Source organism: Diadema antillarum, unplaced genomic scaffold (genome assembly GCF_040938485.1).
Source record: "Diadema antillarum isolate AM-2024a unplaced genomic scaffold, OU_Dant_1.0 seq00000343_RagTag, whole genome shotgun sequence".
Classification (NCBI taxonomy): Eukaryota; Metazoa; Echinodermata; class Echinoidea; order Diadematoida; family Diadematidae; genus Diadema; species Diadema antillarum.
In genome coordinates, this window is record NW_027271355.1 from 1,040,928 (window position 1) to 1,061,071 (window position 20,144).

A 20,144-nucleotide genomic window follows, 5' to 3' on the forward strand; every position below is an offset into this window, starting at 1 on the left:
CTAGTTTGGCATTGTTGGCATTAACAACACAGTAACATGATCGAGGGTCTCACGCATGTAAATAATGTGGACCAGCCCGAACGGCATCAATTTTTCTTACTAAAGACACTATTCAATTCAATTCAATTCAATTCAATTCAATTTAATTTAATTAATTTAATTTAATTTAATTTAATTCAATTTGATTTAATTCAATTTAATCTAATTTAATTTAATTCAATTCAATTCAATTCAATTCATCTATTTTAATTTTTTCTTTTTCCAACAAAACATAACACATAATAAATCTGGAATTACACCACAAACATATACATTCGACTTTGCAAAAGATAAATGATACAAATAAACAAAAGAATGCATACTGGCAAAAAAAAAAAGTACAAAGTTATGCTTCAGTTGAGAAAAAAAAGAAAGAACTGACAGGTCCACTAAAAAGCAAGCTTGTATGTTGTGAACCACTTAAAGAAAGAACAAACTTATGAATATTATTACTTATTGACAAACACTTATCACAGATATAATTTACGACAGAACGGAACAAAACAGGAGAAATACAAATACATGACACGACTTGACAGAATAGATAGAAAGAATGGAAGGAGAGAAAGGAAAAAAGAGAATGCCTACACGATGAACTATATAGGAAAATGGAACGGGGGGGGATTGAGGATGTGCTTCAGAGAGCTGGTACTGCACGCAGCTGTGCAAAGATTGTGATGGCTACTTCATTACGTAATATTGAATTCAGTGATCAATTGATTGGTGGATGGATGATGAACCCTGAGGTTGATGAGATCTAACTAATAAAGAAAAAATATCAGAGAGGATTTAACTGAAAGACTTTCAACTTGCGCTTAAAAGAATGCAAAGATGGGGAATTTTTTTATTTCACAGCTTAACGAATTCCAAAATCTAATCGTCCACTAAAACAGCTAAAACTAAAACAGACATGGGGAAAATATTCAACAATAAGCCATAAAAACCTGTTAAAGCTGTTTAGGTGTGGTTGTTGAGGGTGAATTCACCTACAAAATACTCCTCAATATTGAAGGCTGGCTAATTCCCATATAAATCAATGGAATAACATTTGTTTCGGCGTAAATTGAGAAAATTCGCGAAATTTTTGAGTGGCGAAATTGCATAGTCCTTCTTCAAAAACCGCTGTGCGGAGTTTTAGCAGATTAACCATCTTGTACGATTTCAGGACTAGCGTGAAATGATTTGGTTACATTAATGAATAACGACTGACACTGAATCTTTCGTGTATAGATTTATCTGTTTTTTAAAAATATTATTTTACATTCGGCTGAGGAGTTGGACAATTTAAGTGGATAGCTGTGATCCGCAGTCCTTTCTTTCTAGTCCTATTCTGGCGCATCCAGCAACGATTATGAATATACGTATATCGAGAAGCAACGAACTATATGGCTCAATATAGCTAAATAGTGAATTAAAATAAAATATTTTACATACGGTGGTTAAAAGTTGAAAATATTGCATAACTAACTATATGTATTTAATACAAATTATCATATTGACACCCGATGTTATCTATGTGTTTACATCTCCGTTATACCGTCATTTTCATATTCAAACTATCCGGGAAAGCTTCTTTTGCTTCAGCACGTTCCTTCAGAATCCGCCGTGCCTTCTTGGCTTCCAGCTGCCGCAGCTTCGGCTCCAGGAGAAAAACGAAACCGGACAGAGCGAGAATGCCCCCAAATACGTAGAACGTTAGATGATACGTTCCAGTAACATCGTACAGCCAACCTGGAGTGATATACAAAGCGAATGGTAGTCAGATATATTTGACGAATCAGTACCATTCCTGCATATCAACAACGATTTCAAGGATTGTTCAAAAGTAAATTATTCTTTTACTACTGACTACACCAAATCTATAACCAATGCACATACTCATGGATAATAATCATTCACCCATGCCACTATTGTATGGTGTAATGCGACAGTGAGGTTTAATAGTTCAGAGCCAATTGTATGTGTGGTCAACTGGTTGTTCCTCAGCATTCCGAAGACGGTCGAAACTTACAGGTTGTTTTTCCAACCCGTTTTTAAGTCACTGTTGTGAAGAGAAATAATTAGCGTCGAATGTGCGTAAAATGTAATATTTAAACAGCAAACCTGTTTATAGCGACCACCGTCGATAGTGACCACCTGTCGTATGCGACCACTACACACAATTCTCCCCAAGAGAAAAGCCAATGCCAACGACCCTGTCAATAGCGATCACCTGTCTACAACGGTCATTTTTCCGTCTTCCTAAATGGGTGGCCGCTAAAGACAGGTTTGACATAATATGTACATCTAATTTCTTTATAAATGTATTATATGTTTTGAATATCCAATTGCGATGCTCGCATTGGGCATTATTCCTTATTCTGTTAAATTGAAATAAGACTAAAAAAAGTATTAAAAAACCAACAACAACCAAAAAGCACACACTAAAAATACACTGAGCAAGTTGAAGGATAAGTCCGGAAAGGGGGTGGGGTGGGGAGAGAGGGGCACTTGCTGCTCAACTTAGCTCCATGACAAATTCGAACTTCGAAGCAACGTCCCAATGGTGTCTCTTTTAACTTCCTTTTCAGGGGTTTCACGACTAGTATACATACATTTTTTTTTTCTGTCACGGTTCTACAGATAGTACAACTCATACCCCAGCTACAGATCCACTGCCTGGGGACAATGATGACTGTCGAAACATGAAGCTTCGTGGTCGAAACGTGAACGTCCAGTATCTTGTATCCTAAGCCGCCCCGAACCCCTGAATAAAGGCCCCCGTGGGAGTCCACCTAACTGTTCGTCATGTTCCTGGGAATTATGTCCACATCATTTTGGTTAAGATTTTTATCATGAACTTTGAGAGAGAGAGAGAGAGAGCGCGAAACGACAAAATGATCAGACGTCCAGTATCTTGTCTCCTAAGCATTTAAAGGACAAGTTCACCTTCATAAACATAAGGATTGAGAGAATGTAGCAATATTAGTAGAACACATCATTGAAAGTTTGAGGAAAATCGGACAATCCGTTCAAAAGTTATGAATTTTTGAAGTTTTTGTGCAGTAACCGCTGGATGAGAAGACTACTGCAGTGTGTGAATAACTTAGATGTCACATGCGTACAACAATATAAGGAAAATATAAAGAGAATTTCACAAAATTTCATCTTTTGAAAAAAGTACACATTTGTCCGACTTGTTACCGACAAATGTTAATTCCCCCTGCCTTTAGAAAGAGGCAAGTCAAGTGCTCTTTTATTATGCGAAAAAAGTGAAAATATGTTGAATTTTCTTTACAATTTCCTTATACTGTTGTACGCATATGACTCACAAGCTGTAGTAGTCTCCTCATCCAGCGGTTCCAACACAAAAATTTTAAAAATTCATAACTTTTGCATCGATTGTCCAATTTTCCTCAAACTTTCACTGATGTGTTCTACTAATATTGTTGCATTCTCTCAATCTTTATGTTTATGAAGGTGAACTTGTCCTTTAATGAATCATGTCATTTGCTTCCTCATAGAGGTCTAAAGGGGCAACCCACAGAATTCTCACAAAAATTTTTGTCTTTCAAGAATGCAGCAGTGGACACAATGCAATTCAACTAAGATGCGCTCCAGCTTTCTCAGTGTGGCAAGATGTTTAAGATATTATTTTTGTTGTTATTACTATTACTATTATGATTACTATTTCATTAACATTATTATAGTTATTATTATCATTATTGTTATTATCATTAGTAGTAGTACAATGTAGTAGTAGTAGTAGTAGTAGTAGTAGTAGTAGTTGTAGTAGTTAGTAGTAGTAGTAGTAGTATTTATTATTATACTATTATTATTATCATTATCATCATTATTTTGTCATACCTACCATACCTACTTTGGAGCCCAGCTCCTGTGCCCCCCTCCAGTCCAGAATATAATATGAACAGTATAATAATAATAATAATAATAATAATGATAATAATAATAATAATAATAATAATAATAATAATAATAATAATCATAATCATAATCATAATAACTTTGTATCCTCTTCACCAAATATGGATAACTCCTGTCAAGTGTTAATTGCAATCTTGCCATGCATCATATTTCTTTCAAATGGGATGGAAATATCAATTTTGTACAAGTTGAATCTCTCTGAAAAAAAAAGAACAACCCCTTTTAGGGGTCCTATCTAATCACTATACTGCGACTTCCATGATCTACAGATACACGCATTAACCTCTTACATTACGTAGAATCTATACGGTTGAGCTCGACTGAATTTCTTTTCAGGCAGTATCTTTAAAAAGAGACGATCAACATCAACTTTCAGATGGCTAATTTACACGAAAAAGGGGGAGGATGACAAAAGAAGAAGAAGAAAAAAACATAACAAAACCAAAACAAAACATGGTGTACAACCACCTGCAAGAGAACCTTGAGTTGAGTCAATCTTAGGGTATGAAAGAGTTTTGCATTCAGTACCTTTCTTCATTGGACTCCTTGTATGATACTGCAGTACTTTAACACTGGGGAAAGAGCTGGCTTACACCTGTATACTCTCCCCTCCCCGTCCCTCCCCGTCCCTCCACGTCCCCTTCCCCGTCCCCCTCCCCCTCCCTCCCAGTAACGAAAGCGGGTGCTCACCTCCAAGGACAGGGCCCACGATACCACCAAGTCCGTGACATAGTAAAACGAGCCCCACTGCCTTGCCTAAGTGCGCTTTCCCCACGCACTGCATGGCAAGTACAACCTCCAGGCTAAACGTGGCGCCACTGGAGGCGCCAGCCACTGTGCAAGTTAAAGCGTACAGCCAGTACGTCGAGCTCGCCATGCACACGACGACAGCCAGTCCGCAGGTGACCATGAAGATCATGTACAGATTCGTGGGGGACAGCCAACCCAAGTCGACGAGGAAGCCGCTGGCGAAGCGGCCGATGGTGCTGCCGATGCCGATGAAAGAGATCAAGAAGGACGCCACCTGCGGTTCGATGCCACGGAGTATCACCATGGCGACGAGGTGGTTGGTGACGGCATTGTAACAAAAGCCAACCATGAATTGTGAAAATAGTAAGATTGATAGGCGAAAGCTGTGGGCCAGCATGGATACTCCCACTGCGCGGAAGGCCGCGTGCAACGGGTTATAAAGTTTGACACTTGCATCCAAGGTTATGACTTCAGCAATATCACAATTTGTTGCAATGGATGACGCAGTCTTGACTTTGGTAGTTGAGCCTCTTTCATTTGTATCTACTTTATCTTTACAACATGCGCGTTTGTTCGGATCCAGTTTGGTAAAGGATTCGTTATTTTGTAACGGACTGGTAACGTCATAATCACAACCTAACTTTGCCTCTGGCGCCGTCGAGGGACTGCTACAATCTTTCCTATCATTCGTCTTTTCACAGTTTGTGCTATGTGTTTTGTTGGAGGTGTTGGAATTGATATTAAAATCAGAGTTTTCCTCCGTGCTAATGGGTCGGTACTGATGAAACTTGTGACTTGCGTCGTTGGCTAAGTCGTCGGACCCCGACACCCGCTGATATAGGGCGCCATTCTGACCGCTGATTTCCAGCGCGCCGCGATCGAGTACAATGTTCCCCTGGCCGTTCACGACTGGTTGTGTCTCCCACGAGTCCTCCGGCCGAAGGAGAAGACTCGTAACAATGAGATTCCCCACGATGGCACTGACGATTAACATGCTGCCCTCCCAGCCGTACATGTCGGTGAGAAGCTGGACCAAGGGCGGGAAGAGAGTTAACCCCAGGCCCGACCCGGCCGACGAGATACCGCGAATCGTGCTGAAGTTCTTGTCGAAGTAATTGGCTATTGCTACGGCGTGGGCCGGGAACAGTGCACCGCAGAACAGCCCTAGCATTAGAGAAAGGAATACATAATGTTGAAGATTAGAAAGTCTCATAAAGTTTCTGATGATGCTTCCAGATGATGATATCACCTCTCGACAGCGGTCAACTAACTGCCGTGTACGCCCACTCACGAGAGAAGAGCCATTTGAAATCACTCTCTAGCGTAGCAGTCACCTGCCTATAGCAGCCTCCAGTTTTAGTTCCTTTTATTCATTAATTTGTACAAATACAAAGCAACAACAGTAATTTCACTGTGATGTGGCACATTATACGTGGCACTTAAAGGAGACCTCCGGATGATTTTCAGATTTTTACATTTGAACAACTATAAATTAGTTAAACTGAGGACAGAGTTTCAGAATTTATAATTGGGATGAAGAATAAGAATATTTTCAAAATTTAGAACAAATTGATTGCAATGAACAAGGATGACGGCAGAGTCACCATAAGAATGCATAAGTTGGGGCTCAAGGAGCAGAACAAAAGAAGAAGGCATGCATACATTATACACAGGTGAACTCGCAAGCAAGCGGTATTGTAATAGAATTACACTGCTACATTTTTGAAATATGTGAACCTTCCATGTCATCATCCTTGTTCAGTGTAATTTGTTTAAGGTTTTTCAAACTATTGTTTCTCTGTTCAAGAACCACCATAAATTCCACATATCTATACATGGAGTTGTCGATTAATGTACTATACATGATGTGAAATTATGAAAATCGTCTGGAATGTCCCTTTGATGTTTCCAGGTTAGCGTGCCTGTACAGTGACGGAGCGATCGTTAACGGCCCATTAACGATCACCCTGACACTCTACAGGCATGCTAACCTGGAAACATTGAACTGCACATTACTTCAATATGAGACCATTCTGAAGCAAATAATTTTCACGCAACAATAGATATATAATGTACTTTTAAATGAATCCCACAAGGATTGGAACAATCATCCCCAGCATACCCACTGATTCCCACTGATCAGTTACTAGCCATCCCCTTTAAGTTCTTATTTCGCATCAATATAACATTTGGATCATAAGATCATTTGAAGTCATAAGTGCATTCCGAATCTTTGAGAAATTGGCATGGTTAGATATTTTCTAAGTGATGTATTGTTTTATGAATTCATAGATGTATTGTGTATTTCTGTTGGATTAAAAAAAAAAATTATCCCGCTTTAAAATCATATGCCAAAGTATATAAATCCATTGTTCCTGTAGTTTGGCAAAAGAAAAACGCAAAAAAGGTAGAAAATTACAGCTACCTTCAAGATTGATTTAGCAGTTTGAACCATTGTACTCCCCTAATTACCACTCGTTGACCCCTTGTGGAGATAAGTACACGCATATTTGGAACACGACTGATTACATCCCGATGTCTGTTCGCCTCGACCAAGAAACAATTGCTCTCAGACCGATATTTTTTTTTGTGGTCAGATCTTTATATTCGATGTGTCTATATAACCTTGGGCCTCTTAAAAAGGAAGATCGATCACGGATGCAATCAAGGCAATTCGAACCGTATGTCTCGACCCTCTTTTTACAATCAGCGGGAGGTCAGTGTCGCTATAAAGCGTGGGATGATTATCGTACCAGTAGGCATGGTAGGATGCTTAGAGTGTAAGTATAATCACACGAAGAATAAACGCAAACTATAGACTTTTTGGGGGGGCATGTTTGAAATCTCACTACGCGTTGTGAAACTCGGGTCTCTAGAAAGAGTTTTGGCTCTGCTCATCGATAGCGTTATAATGCTGAAAACTTTTGGTAGAAAGAAACGAAAAAGAAGAAGAAGAAGAAGAAGAACCCCCCCCCCCCACAGTAACTGGAAAGATCTTTTGTAATGAGGTTATCAGGAATCAGCACACGCTTTCCAGAGAGGTAAGGTTAAACCTTTTCTTTGCCAAGGACTTTGGACAGTTTTTACAGAGCCGTGGCCATTACTGTGCTATTCAACTCTCAAAGCGCACAAGGGGTTAAAGGGCTGATATATATATATATATATATATATATATATATATATATATATACATAATTTACATATATATAATCCAATACATATATATATATTTTTTTTTGGGGGGGGGGGGGCTTCAGGTTTTGAAGTTTGGTTTTTTTTTAATGAGAAATCACTTACTTATAAGACTATGAAAGATAAGACAATTCTTAGAGGAATTCAAAGTTCATCTTAGAAATTCAAAACCAAAGTGGCTCTTGAAAAACTTGGGCCCAACTTTTTTTAGGAACCACTTTGTGTTTGGATATTTCAGCCATTTCAAGTCGGTCTAACATCAAATAAACTTTGTTCCCTTTAAGAACTTAATGCTCTCTCATATTTCATAAGCAGTTTCTCATTATCTCACAAGAGACTGAAGCCCCATTGTCACCAATAATGTCCATCCCTTAAAAACGACAGACAAGTACGACTTTCAGAGCAAATTGTTGACCCCAGCCTTTTGTATCTCTTTTTTACACTTGACAAGAAGCTACATATCATTTTCTTACTTTAAATATCCTGGGAAAAAGGATCTCGGACGTTCATCATCATACAACGTATTACATACTACGTTTTCATTGAAACACATTCAACTTTGATTTTGGGCATTTACGAGATTAAGCTACTGAGCTACTACCCAATGTAAAGTTCGCAAGGAAACCAGGGACGGAGAATTGACGGCAGCAATTAATAGACCAATCACCTTCACCCTTCTAAGATATTAAATGAGAAGGCAAGGAAACTTACCAAAAACAAAACAAACAAACAAACAAACAAACAAACAAACAAACAAACAAACAAACAAACAAACGAACAGACACTGATGGGATACCTATGAAATGGAAATGAAAGTACATTCACCTGATATTACTCCATACGTCAGGCATAGCATCAGACGAGAAGGCGCGAACACACTCAGTAGTATTCCTAGCGATGTCATCAGACCGCCTACTACTCCTACGATCCGACATCCGACTTTACTGATTATTGCACCGGAAGACAACCCACCTGCATGTAGGAAGAAGACAATGAAGGGAAACATGTGTGACATAACCTTTTGATAGATTTATTTGATTCATTCTTCATTCATTCTTTTTTCTTTTTTTCTTTTTAGTGTTCAAACTCATGTGTACCCCAAATCCTACCATATCCAAGTCACATTAAGTTTTGAAGTTTATTCCGCCAGGAATTATGTTTTACACTTGTACAACAGAAAAAAATGAATTTTCGCCATTATGACACTATGGCCCGACTTCACGAAGGTGGTACAAATGAAAGCAGGGTTTGACTTATGGACAAAAACAATGGAGCGCCAAGTTTCGCACGGAATATTTCGTTACGAAATTGGTCATTTCGTCGACAAAATGACCAATTCGTTAACAAAATTATCATTGCGTGGACGAAATGTTTGTTTAGTTACAAAATGTTGTCATTTCGTTACAATTTGTTTGTCCAACTGAAACATAGACTTGTATTATTTTGCGTATACATGCATATATAGGCTCCCTATGTCACTTTATTATTGTATCATTTGCTATCATTTCCAAGTTGTGTGTATACGATTGTGATAATAACCTAATTCATACTGTGTTGTGTTCTGTTGGATAAAGGAGAATGAAATAAAATGAAATGAAATGAAATGAAAATGAAATAATCATTTCATCGACGAAATGACCAAATTCGTAACGAAATATTCCATGCGACACTTGGCGTCCCATGGTTTTTGTCCATGGTATAAACCATGGATTCATTTGTACCACCTTCATGAATTCGGGCCTATAAGTCATATAAGTGGAAACTTGTAAGGGGATGACATTATCAGCTCACTCGTTCGGTTATGTACATTCATATCAACTATTCAATAGCTGTTAAAAAAGAGCAGATCTTCACACTTTCAAAACTTCACTGCTTTTTATCTGATTTTGATCAGATTGCCCTTGTCAGTGCTTGTTGTGTAATATACACGCAAACACACACACACGCACACACACACACGCACACATATATATCTATATAGATATAGATATAAACTACTCAAAATAAGTTCTGCAACTAAAGTTTTGATAGATCATATTTCTCTTATACCCCCGTTATCTTCATTAGATATGACATAGTAAGAAAGCCTGATTAATTGTCTTTAAAATGACATCTCACTTGCTATGATTGGGTGTTCTTGGAATGTGCAAAACAGCTGAGTATGAGATCAAAAGTGAAAAATCGCAACAATTCTGCTATTGATGATGTACAGTTTTAATGAAAAAAGGCTAAACGAATAAGCAATGCTGAAATGAGAGCACTTCCAAAAACTCCCATTTCCTAGACATTAGATGACTTTTTGGTCAACTTTTCTGTTTAATTTTAATCTGCAGATACTACTGCAGTTTTTAATTCATGGATGAAGCCTGGAATCTAATAACAATCTCACAATGCCTTATTTCCAAGCACATTCTTTCCCTGAAACGACAAAAGCAAATGGGAATTACACTGTTTGGCATAACACATTTGCTCCATTTTGCAACATTTCACATTTGACCTTTCCTCATTCTAAGTTATACTGTGTATTCCAGGAATGCATAATGTAAACATGGTAAACAAGTGAGTTGCCGTTGTAAAGAAAATCAATCAGGCTTTCTTATGTCATATATTTGAATGGAATGATGTACTTTTAAGAATAATATGATACATCAAATTGGACTTGCAGGACTTTTTTTTTAAAAAAGAGTTGTACATATATATATATATATATATATATATATGTGTGTGTGTGTGTGTGTGTGTGTGTGTGTGTGTGTGTGTGTGTGTATTCAGAATAATCTTTCATTGGTCTGGAATTCCCGCCGCTAACTACTGATACCGTTTTAAGTTTACCCCAAAATCAGAATTGGTTAACATCAATTGGTTGCCAAAAGATTGGAAGGCGCTACTTCAATCAGACCAGCACCTGTGTCAGGTGTGGTGTTTATGTGTGGTATATATATATATATATATATATATATATATATATATTCAGAATAATATTACATTGGTCTGGAATTCCCGCCATTAATTACTAATACCGTTTTAAGTTTTCCCAAATCAAAATTAAAAATTTTGTAACATCAACGTTGCTAAAAGATAGGTAGGCGCTACTTCAATCACACCACTCCTGAGCCCCGTTTTATCAAAAGATATAATTGATTATAAATTTCCTTATCACACAGGCTGCCATAGACTTACAATCGAAATCAACTGTATAATCAATTATAACTCTTCATAAAACAGGGTCCAGGTTCTGTGCCAGGCCACCTGACCTTATTCAATTTCATTCGTGTGTTTCATTTTCTCATTGGAGGCAACCTCATCAACAAGACTGACCCTGTCAAAAGTCCACTTAGGGTCAACCCTCTGACCAACCAAAAACAACTTTTTTTAACCTTGACTTACCAAAGCAATTCCTGCAAACAGAAGTTGCACTATCAGCGGCTGATATCTCACGGAAGAGTGCAAGCGAGCTATCAAATGAGTATAAATTATGTATGTTTTATCTTGATTTTGATACAAGGAATTCTCCTGATCTGTTGCTGCCGAGAGATTACCTTAAAAGAAAATTCCAGATGTCATTTGACGTCATGTATAGTACATAAATCGACAGCTGAATGTATAGATTTGTGGAATTCGTTGAGGTCCTTAAAATGATAGTACAGTATTGGTGGAGATAAGAATTGAGCTTTTAAAGGGTGTGTACAGTTCTGATCGAGGTGAGGATTTAGCTTTTAACGTTTAGCGAGATATTCAGAAACCACTCTATGAGATGTCAAAGAGCATGCAATTCTAAAGGGTATCAAAAGTTTTTTTTTGATGGAAATCGGTTTTGAAATGGCTGAGATATCCAAAAACAAGGTGAAACAAAGAGATCCTAATAAAGTTGTGGCCTGTCGCCTTTTATTATTATCACTTCTTTGGATATCTCAGCCATTTCAAAACCAATTTTCATAAAATAAACGTTGAATCCTTCTTAAAATTACATGCTCTTTCATTTATATGTCATAAGAGGTTTCTCATTATCTCACTTAGGAATGTTCAAAACACGAATCCCCACCTCAACCAGTACTGTACAGCCCCTTTAACGTTGAATTCCTCATGGAATTACATGCTCTTCCATAATTCATAAGAGGTTTCTCATTATCTCTCACACACACACACACACACACACACACAAATGTTAGAAACCTGACATTAGGTCTCAACCAAATCTATACAATCCCTTTAAGTGGAGAAACCAATACACTGAAAAAAACCCAAACAAATAATACTAAACTAGAAAAGCTCTCTGAGAGCGCAGCTACTTTCCACCGATGATCTTGCTCTTCCCAAAGAGATTTTTCTCCATCCCACTACTGGGGAAAACTTCTTTGGGCTCTTCCATAGAGATCAGTGATTTCCACCCATAGGCTGACATGCTGAAAAATCGCCCGATTTCCCAATATAGAAGCCTTTATTACGTCATAAACCCTCAGCTGCATGGTGCGCCTCGCCCTAGCAGAAAGTGGAGCACGCACTTTAGTGCGCGCATGCAAACCTCAAATACGCGCAGCCTGAACTCCCTAGTTCTTTGACCCTACTTGCCAAAATATAAAAAAAAAATCATTCATAAAGTCATCTGTTACTTGTATCATTTTAAACCTTTCCTGCAAGTTTCATCCAAATCCGTTGACTACTTTTTGAGTTATTTTGCACACGGACAAACTAACTAACAAACCAACGGTTATAACCTTCCCCCTTGGCGGAGGTAAATATTCTTATCAAGCAAATAAACATTAGGCGGTCGATGAGTAGTAGGTCCCATCATATAGCATTGCGTGCTGAAAGTCACCCGATTTCCAAATATAGAAGCCTTTGTTACGTCATAAGCCCTCAGCTGTACGGCGCGCCTCGCCCTAGCAGAAACTAGAGCACGCACTTTAGTGCGCGCATGCAAACCTCAAATACGCGCAGCCTGAACTCCCTAGTTCATTGACCCTACCTGCCAAAATATCAAAAAAATCATTCATAAATTGCCCCAAAATTATCGGATCACTTGTGTCATTCTCAACCTTTCCTCCAAGTTTCATTCAAATCCGTTCACTACATTTTGAGTTATTTTACACACGGACAAACAAATAAACAAACAAACAAACAAACAAACAAACCAAGGGTAACGAAAGCATACCCCCCCCCCCCCCCCCCCCTGGCGGAGGTAAGAAGCATGACGACAAAGAGGCTCACAATATATTTCAGATATATCTAGCGAGGTAATTCCATCACAAAGGCTGCTTACCAAGTTCACCTGTGTTTAGTATACAAATAATGACTGCTTATGAGGGCACAGTTAAAATTATGAGCCCAAGGTGATGTGAAAACCGTAACTATGCCCGAAGCGAAGTTGAGGGCATGGTTACGGTTTTCACATCACCGAGGGCCCATAATTTTAATTGTGACCCGAATGTCAAGCAGTTATTATTTGTTTTATATACCGAAAATATAGATTCCGAAATATAGATACCGAAAATATAGATTCTAGTCTCTTTTACAGCACTCGTAATCAATGCTGATAGACAGCGCGGCGGTCGTATCATTGGTGCGTACAGTGATGTGTACAGTGTACGTTACGTGTACTACGGGGTTGCGATTGTCTCCAAACCAGTCCGCTAGTCTCTTTTATACAACACCTCAGAATGATGTCGAATTCTGATTGGCCAAGAACATGTCACATGACATTCAATAGAAAATACCTATCAAACTCATTGAGAGTGACAGCCATACAATAGGCCCCTGGCATGGGCCTATTGCACGGCTCGAAGGTACTATAGCACGGCTTCGCGGGGGGCTACTAATGCATGGCCGCTCACAGAGTTCTGTGGCTCACACCCGTAACAAAGCGCCAGCAAACTACTTTGTACAGTGTACGTGCTGGCCGGCTGCGCTGCGCTGCCGGAAGTCTCACAGACCAGGCGCGGCGGAGTACTGCAACGTTAACGTGTACGCGCAGTTACTTTACCTAGCTAGTTGCATGTATCGCGGCCTTTACACCTACTGCTGTGTTTTTACTTTTGACTCTGATCTGCTACGTGGACCACAGTGATCCCAAAATCAAGACTTCATTTCAAGTTGAGAAACCGTAATTTGATTATTTTTCTGTGTTTTTATACAAAATCATTTTCGGAAATAGACAAAGTCTAGACCTACTACTAGATCTACCGACATCTCAGATCGGCCTAACAGTCATGCCTAACTCGATCTAACGTTAGCGTAGAATGGGTATAGACCCTGCGGAGTTTGTGATTCCTGTGACTGTGTGGTCGAATCATGACGAGTGTTTGAAAGCAGTACACAGGGTGGTTTACAATTCTCTGCCTAATTGTTACATTTATTTTTGGGCCTTCCTGAGTTGGCGGTCACTAATTTTGTATTGTGATTGTGGACAAGGTGTTGTATAAAACGAATAATTTATGATTTTGTTCGTGCATTGGGGCACGTAATACCGCACGAGGCGCGAGATTCGCCACTGGTCTATTCAACGCGGCGCTACGCGCCTTGTTGAATAGACCAGTGGCTCATCTCGCGCCTCGTGCGATATTCGTGCCCTATGCACTCACAACTCATAAATTATTCGTATATTACAGCACGCTGATTGAATGCGCGGCGTCGTATCATTGGTGCGTATTATGAGCGATCTACGTGTGCGGGGTCGCGACTGTCTCTAAAACCTATTTACTAACTGTGCCCGGGCCCCGGTCACAGTAACTCAAAAATAGGGCACAGTTATTTTCATGACTCCCCTTTTAACCAATCAGATGAGAGGATTCTAGAAATGAGGTATATAATATACAAATAATGACTGCTATATATAATATATAAATAATGACTGCTATGAGGGGCACAGTTAAAATTATGGGCCAAAGGTGAAGTGAAAACCATAACTATGCCCGAAGCGAAGCTGAGGGCATAGTTATGGTTTTCACATCACCGAGGGCCTACATAATTTTAACTGTGCCCCGAATATCAAGTTGTCATTAGGCCTGTTTGTTTTATATACCGAAAATATAGATTCTTCTTATTTGATTGGTTAAAATGTTTTAACTCAGCGTAAAAGTTCGTCCACCCAGCGATTGTTGACATTTGCTGAGGATTATCATTTAACACAACTGATTGATAAGCCAACAAGAATTACCCCCTCCTCCTCGACAGTTATTGATCTCATATTGACGTCTGCCCCTGAGAAAGTTACTCATTGCGATGTTATACCAATGTGTCTCAGTGATCACTACATGTTGACAGCAACTTGGGGTCGAGTTAAACATAAAACTCAACACCATCATAAGTATGTAATGACACGTGCATTTGAGAAAATGAATGTTGACGATTTTTAAAGAGATTTGTCTCATGAATTGTGGGATGATGTCATAGAAGAAAAAGATGTTGAGAAGGCTTACCTGAAGTGCATAACGAAGTATAGGAAAGTCATTGATAAACATGCACCACTAAGGAAAAGAAGAGTAAAACAAAATAATGTACCCTGGATAACCGCTGAAGTAAAAGATATGATGTATAAGAGAGATAAAGCTGAAAAGAAAGCTAGAAAGACTGATAGTAGTAGAGATTGGAATCATTATAGAAAGTTGAAAAATGAAGTAACATTGATTATGAGAAAATTGAAGCAGAATTATGTTCTAAATGGTATTAATAAAAACCAAAGTAATAGTAAAAAGGTGTGGAAAGTTATACAAAAGGTATTGCCCACTAAAGCTAAAAATAGAGATGTGCGTGATGTTAAAATAGATAATATTGAAATTACTGATTCTTTGGAATTGGCAAATGTGTTCAACGGTTATTTTTCGAACATGGTACATCAGATAAAACAAGATACAGTGTTTCAAGGAGATTTTAGACAATATATCAAGATGGAGTCTGATTCAACTTTTGTATTTACTAAAGTGACTGAAAGTGATGTTTGTAATGTATTAATAGGGAAATTACTGATTCTTTGGAATTGGCAATGTGTTCAACAGTTATTTTTCGAACATGGTACATCAGATAAAACAAGATACAGTGTTTCAAGGAGATTTTAGACAGTATATCACGATGGAGTCTGATTCAACGTTTGTATTTACTAAAGTGACTGAAAGTGATGTTCGTAATGTATTTAATAATATGTCTTTAGATAAAGCTACAGGTTTGGATGGAATACCTGCGAGATTCGTTAAACTGTCAACGCCATGTATTCTTCTGCCATTTACTCACATAAGTAATCTATCCCTTTTCAGCGGGGTCATCCCGCGTGAATGGAAATGTGCTAAAGTCGTTCCTTTATTCAAAGGCGGCAAGGAAATAGAGTTAGCAAACCTATTTCCATTCTACCGGTTTTGTCTAAGGTCACTGAAAGAATCGTTCATTCTCAAGTCACCAAATACTTATCTGAGTACTTTATTTTGTCTACTAATCAGTCGGGGTTTCGACGGGGTCACTCCACTACCACAGCTTTGTTAAATGTTACCGAAAATTTATTGTCCAGTATGGATAAAGGCCTGGTTTCTGGGCTTGTAACATTAGATTTGAAAAAGGCCTTTGACATGGTCGACCACACAATAATGGTTGAAAAGTTAAGATTATAATATGGGTTTGACCACACCAGCCTGTTGCGGTTTACGGATTATTTAAACGGAAGAATGCAAAGAACAGAAATGAATGGTGCCATGTCTAACCCTGCACCTGTTGTGTATGGGGTGCCACAAGGCTCGATACTGGGGTCGGTATTATTTTTACTTTTTATAAACGATATTACTCACACGGTCAAACATTGAATTGATTTATCTCTTTATGCAGATGATACATATATGTATTTTTCCTCCAATAATCCTGTTGAAATGACAAGATGTATAAATCAAGATTTGAAAGAGATTTCTACGTGGTTGACGGCGAATAACCTGGTTTTGAATGCTGATAAATCAGAATATATGATTTTGGGTTCCAGGAAAAAGTTGAAGTATTTTCATGATTTTGGTATCATTCTTCAAATAAATGGTATAAGATTGAAAGAAGTATATAAATGTAAAATTTTATGAGTTGTATTTGATCCAAACCTTACATGGAAACTTCACGTGGATTATGTGAGAGGGAAAATTTTGAGAAATTTGTTCCTACTGAGGAAAATCCGGTTTTGTATGAATTTTAAAGTTGCAAAAATGTTGTATTTTTCTATTATTCAATCTCATCTGGATTATTGCTCACCAGTATGGAGTAATGCTGCAAAGTCCACTTTAAATAGGCTCTTTGTTATACAGAAAAGGGCTTTACGTAGTTTTAAAGGTAGATAATTTAGGAAAGAACTTCGATATTGTTTAGTAAATCAGGTATTTATTCAATATAATGTTCGTCGGAAAAGAGTAAATGTGATTTTGTTGCATAAATGTTTGTACGGCTTTGGCACCACAACATCTTTCGTCAAGAATACATTTAAAAGAACACAGTTATAAACTCCGTAATTCTCAGGTTCAAATTTGGTTACCCAAACCTAAAACAAATTTTATGAAAAGAAGTTTTTTATATGCAAGTTCTGGTTTATTCAATTCATTGTCATTGGTCACCCGAAACACAAAAGATATACATTGTTTTTGTAAGAAGATGAAAAATGAGATCCAGACTTCTTAAGTTGTAATTTGATATATTTGTATTTATATTCTTAAAATCCGTTTTTTATATAAAGTATTGTTTTATTTATCATTTGGTCACCGGTTCCAAGTTTCCGGTTTTAGATATCCCCTTCTTCATAATATATACACACACACACACTCAAATACATTTTGTTGTCGTTGATTAGTATTTTGATTATAGGTATTTAGTTGTGTTAAGTTTAGTTCTCTGAGTATATTTTTATTGTTTTTGTCCGGCAATTTCTATTACTGCCGTTATTTCAAAATATGATATTGAGATGTCAACTGTGAGTCATTGTGTGTATATCTTTTTCTATTTGCTACTGAAATAATTTTGATTTGATGAATTTATCAATTTGTCGACTGTAAGTCACTTTTTAAAATTTTTTACAATGATTTCATACCCACGTTGTACAAGTTAAAATGTGTATTTATCGCTGTTGTTGTTTTTTATATGAATTTTATATGTACATGTATGTCAAGTGGACCCCTTTGAAAATCAGCTGTGCTGAAAGGGCTATCCACCCTATTGCTGGAAATAAATAAATAAAAGGTTACCTGAGTTAAACAAGGACTCGTAATCAACGCTGATCGACAGCGCGGTGGTCGTATCATTAATGGTTATTAATCACGTCCTTTCAGGATACAGGAGGGGCCTTTCTCTCGATGCACCAGAAAATCATTTGATATAATAATTCCTTCATATTTTCTGTAGATCGTTCCAGTATCTGCTACATTACATTTTTTTTTACAGTCTCAAAATGATAAAAGAGTCACACATGAGGTTAACCATAGAACTATAAAGAGCTATTACTTTTTGACGAATTGTTCTAATTTTTTTTAATACTTTTTTGCAGGAGTTTCGCTGATCTCCCTGCATTTCCTTAAATTCTGTTTCTTACACACTACGTTTTTCATCTAAAGTAAAATCAAACCACATGGTAGAGGCTACAATGTAATCCCGTAAGATTTTTGTGCCAAGATTGTTGTTGTTGGTTTTTTTTGCTAACTATTTTGGGGTGCTGAATCCCCCCTCCCCCCCTCCCCCTCCCCCCCCCCCCAAAAAAAAAAACAAACTTTGGTTCCATCTTTTTCCAACCACGTCTTCAGCCGCCATTTTGAATTTCAAAATGGCTGTTCAAGTGTTATAACAAACTGTATTCTGACCCATATCTCATAAAGTGAGCATTTAACCTGTATAGCGAGATGTGTAACTGAGGGATGGACAACGGAAAAAAATCATCAACAAAATCTGAAGCCCCATCTCAACTGAAAGTGTATCATCCCTTTAATCAAGGAGCATTCCAGACGATTTAGATAATTACAGCCACAGCAGGTAGTACATAAATCAATAGTGCCATGTACATATTTATTTTTTGGTGTTGTTTATTGTGGAATTTCATGTGATCCTTGGGCAGATACACACAGTACTCTGTGATTGTAAAATTCAACATAATACACTGAGTAAGGATGATGACACGGGTCATGTAACACACAGTAATACTTGCTTAACAAGTTCACCTGTTGCAACTGACTGACAAAATGTCTTAATTGCCTTACACTGGCGTTAATAAGCATCGATTAAGCAGTGTTTTAATATCTCTGTACCCAGCAATATTTATACAGCTGTTCAAATGCAAAAATCTTGAAATCATCTGGTCTCCATTTACGTTGTTTGGAGTGACGATCCTCAGTCTGCTCCTTATATGTAACTATACTAAAGCGAGAGAGGCTAAAAAGCAAAGTATACATGGTGTGAAACATAAAAAAATATCTAACACAATTTGTCCAAGCCATCTTCGTAATGAAGCTTAGCTTTTGAAGACGATTCCTTCCATTCCAATTGAGATTTTCATCTGTACTTCTGAGTGTGTCCTCTGTAAGTGTACATTCAAAATGATAATAATCTATTAGTTGATGCGTTTGCTTTACAGTAAATGCTTACCGACATCTAATGAATAATACATTTTAAATATCATTTTGCCGACACTTTGTTAAAATGTTGCTACATTTCCTGTATTGATAACGGAATGCAGAAATAAAACCGAAGGGAACACTCAGCTTCCTTTTCTTGCTATAACTACTAAGGTCGTTTGACAGAGGCTATTATAGAGCATCTGAAATTATATCATCAACACACTGTCCGAAGAGAAAACAAAGAACCGGGAATTGATCCCCACGAATGAGAATCAGTCTTGATAGCATTTATTTTTGTTTGCTCGTTTGTTGGTGTGTTTTAACGGGTGCTGTTCGTTATTCCGAAGGTTCGCTATTCCGAAGGTTCGTTATTCCGAAGGTTCGCTATTCCGAAGGTTCGTTATTCCGAAGGGTCGTTAATCCGAAACACGCAAATTCCCTATACCTACAGGTTCGTTAATCCGAAAATGAAAAAGTGTTCGTTAATCCGAAAATTTGTGGCGTTATCTCCGAAGGTTCATTATTCCGAAGATTGGTTAATCCGAAAATGAAATTCGGAACAATGAACCTTCGGAATAACGAATCTTTATAGGAATAAAGAGCCTTCGGAATAACAAACCTTCGGAATAACGAGCTGTAACCGTGTTAACACCAATATGCATGCACGTTCTAGGGGCCAGTGATCGTGAT

The 20,144-nt window shown here is 37.8% G+C and overlaps 1 protein-coding gene across 1 annotated transcript in view; it reads right to left on the reverse strand.

The window, feature by feature from the left end:
• Positions 1–729: 729 nt before the first annotated feature.
• LOC139730912 (monocarboxylate transporter 14-like) overlaps positions 730–20,144 on the reverse strand; it is a 28,289-nt gene continuing 8,874 nt past the window's right edge. The window contains exons 2-4 of the mRNA XM_071641791.1: positions 8,731–8,877; positions 4,654–5,877; positions 730–1,770 (exon numbers count right to left, since the gene is read on the reverse strand). Of these exons, the coding sequence (XP_071497892.1) occupies positions 1,571–1,770; positions 4,654–5,877; positions 8,731–8,877 (1,571 nt within the window). The 3' untranslated portion in view covers positions 730–1,570. The remainder of the gene's footprint in view (positions 1,771–4,653; positions 5,878–8,730; positions 8,878–20,144) is intronic.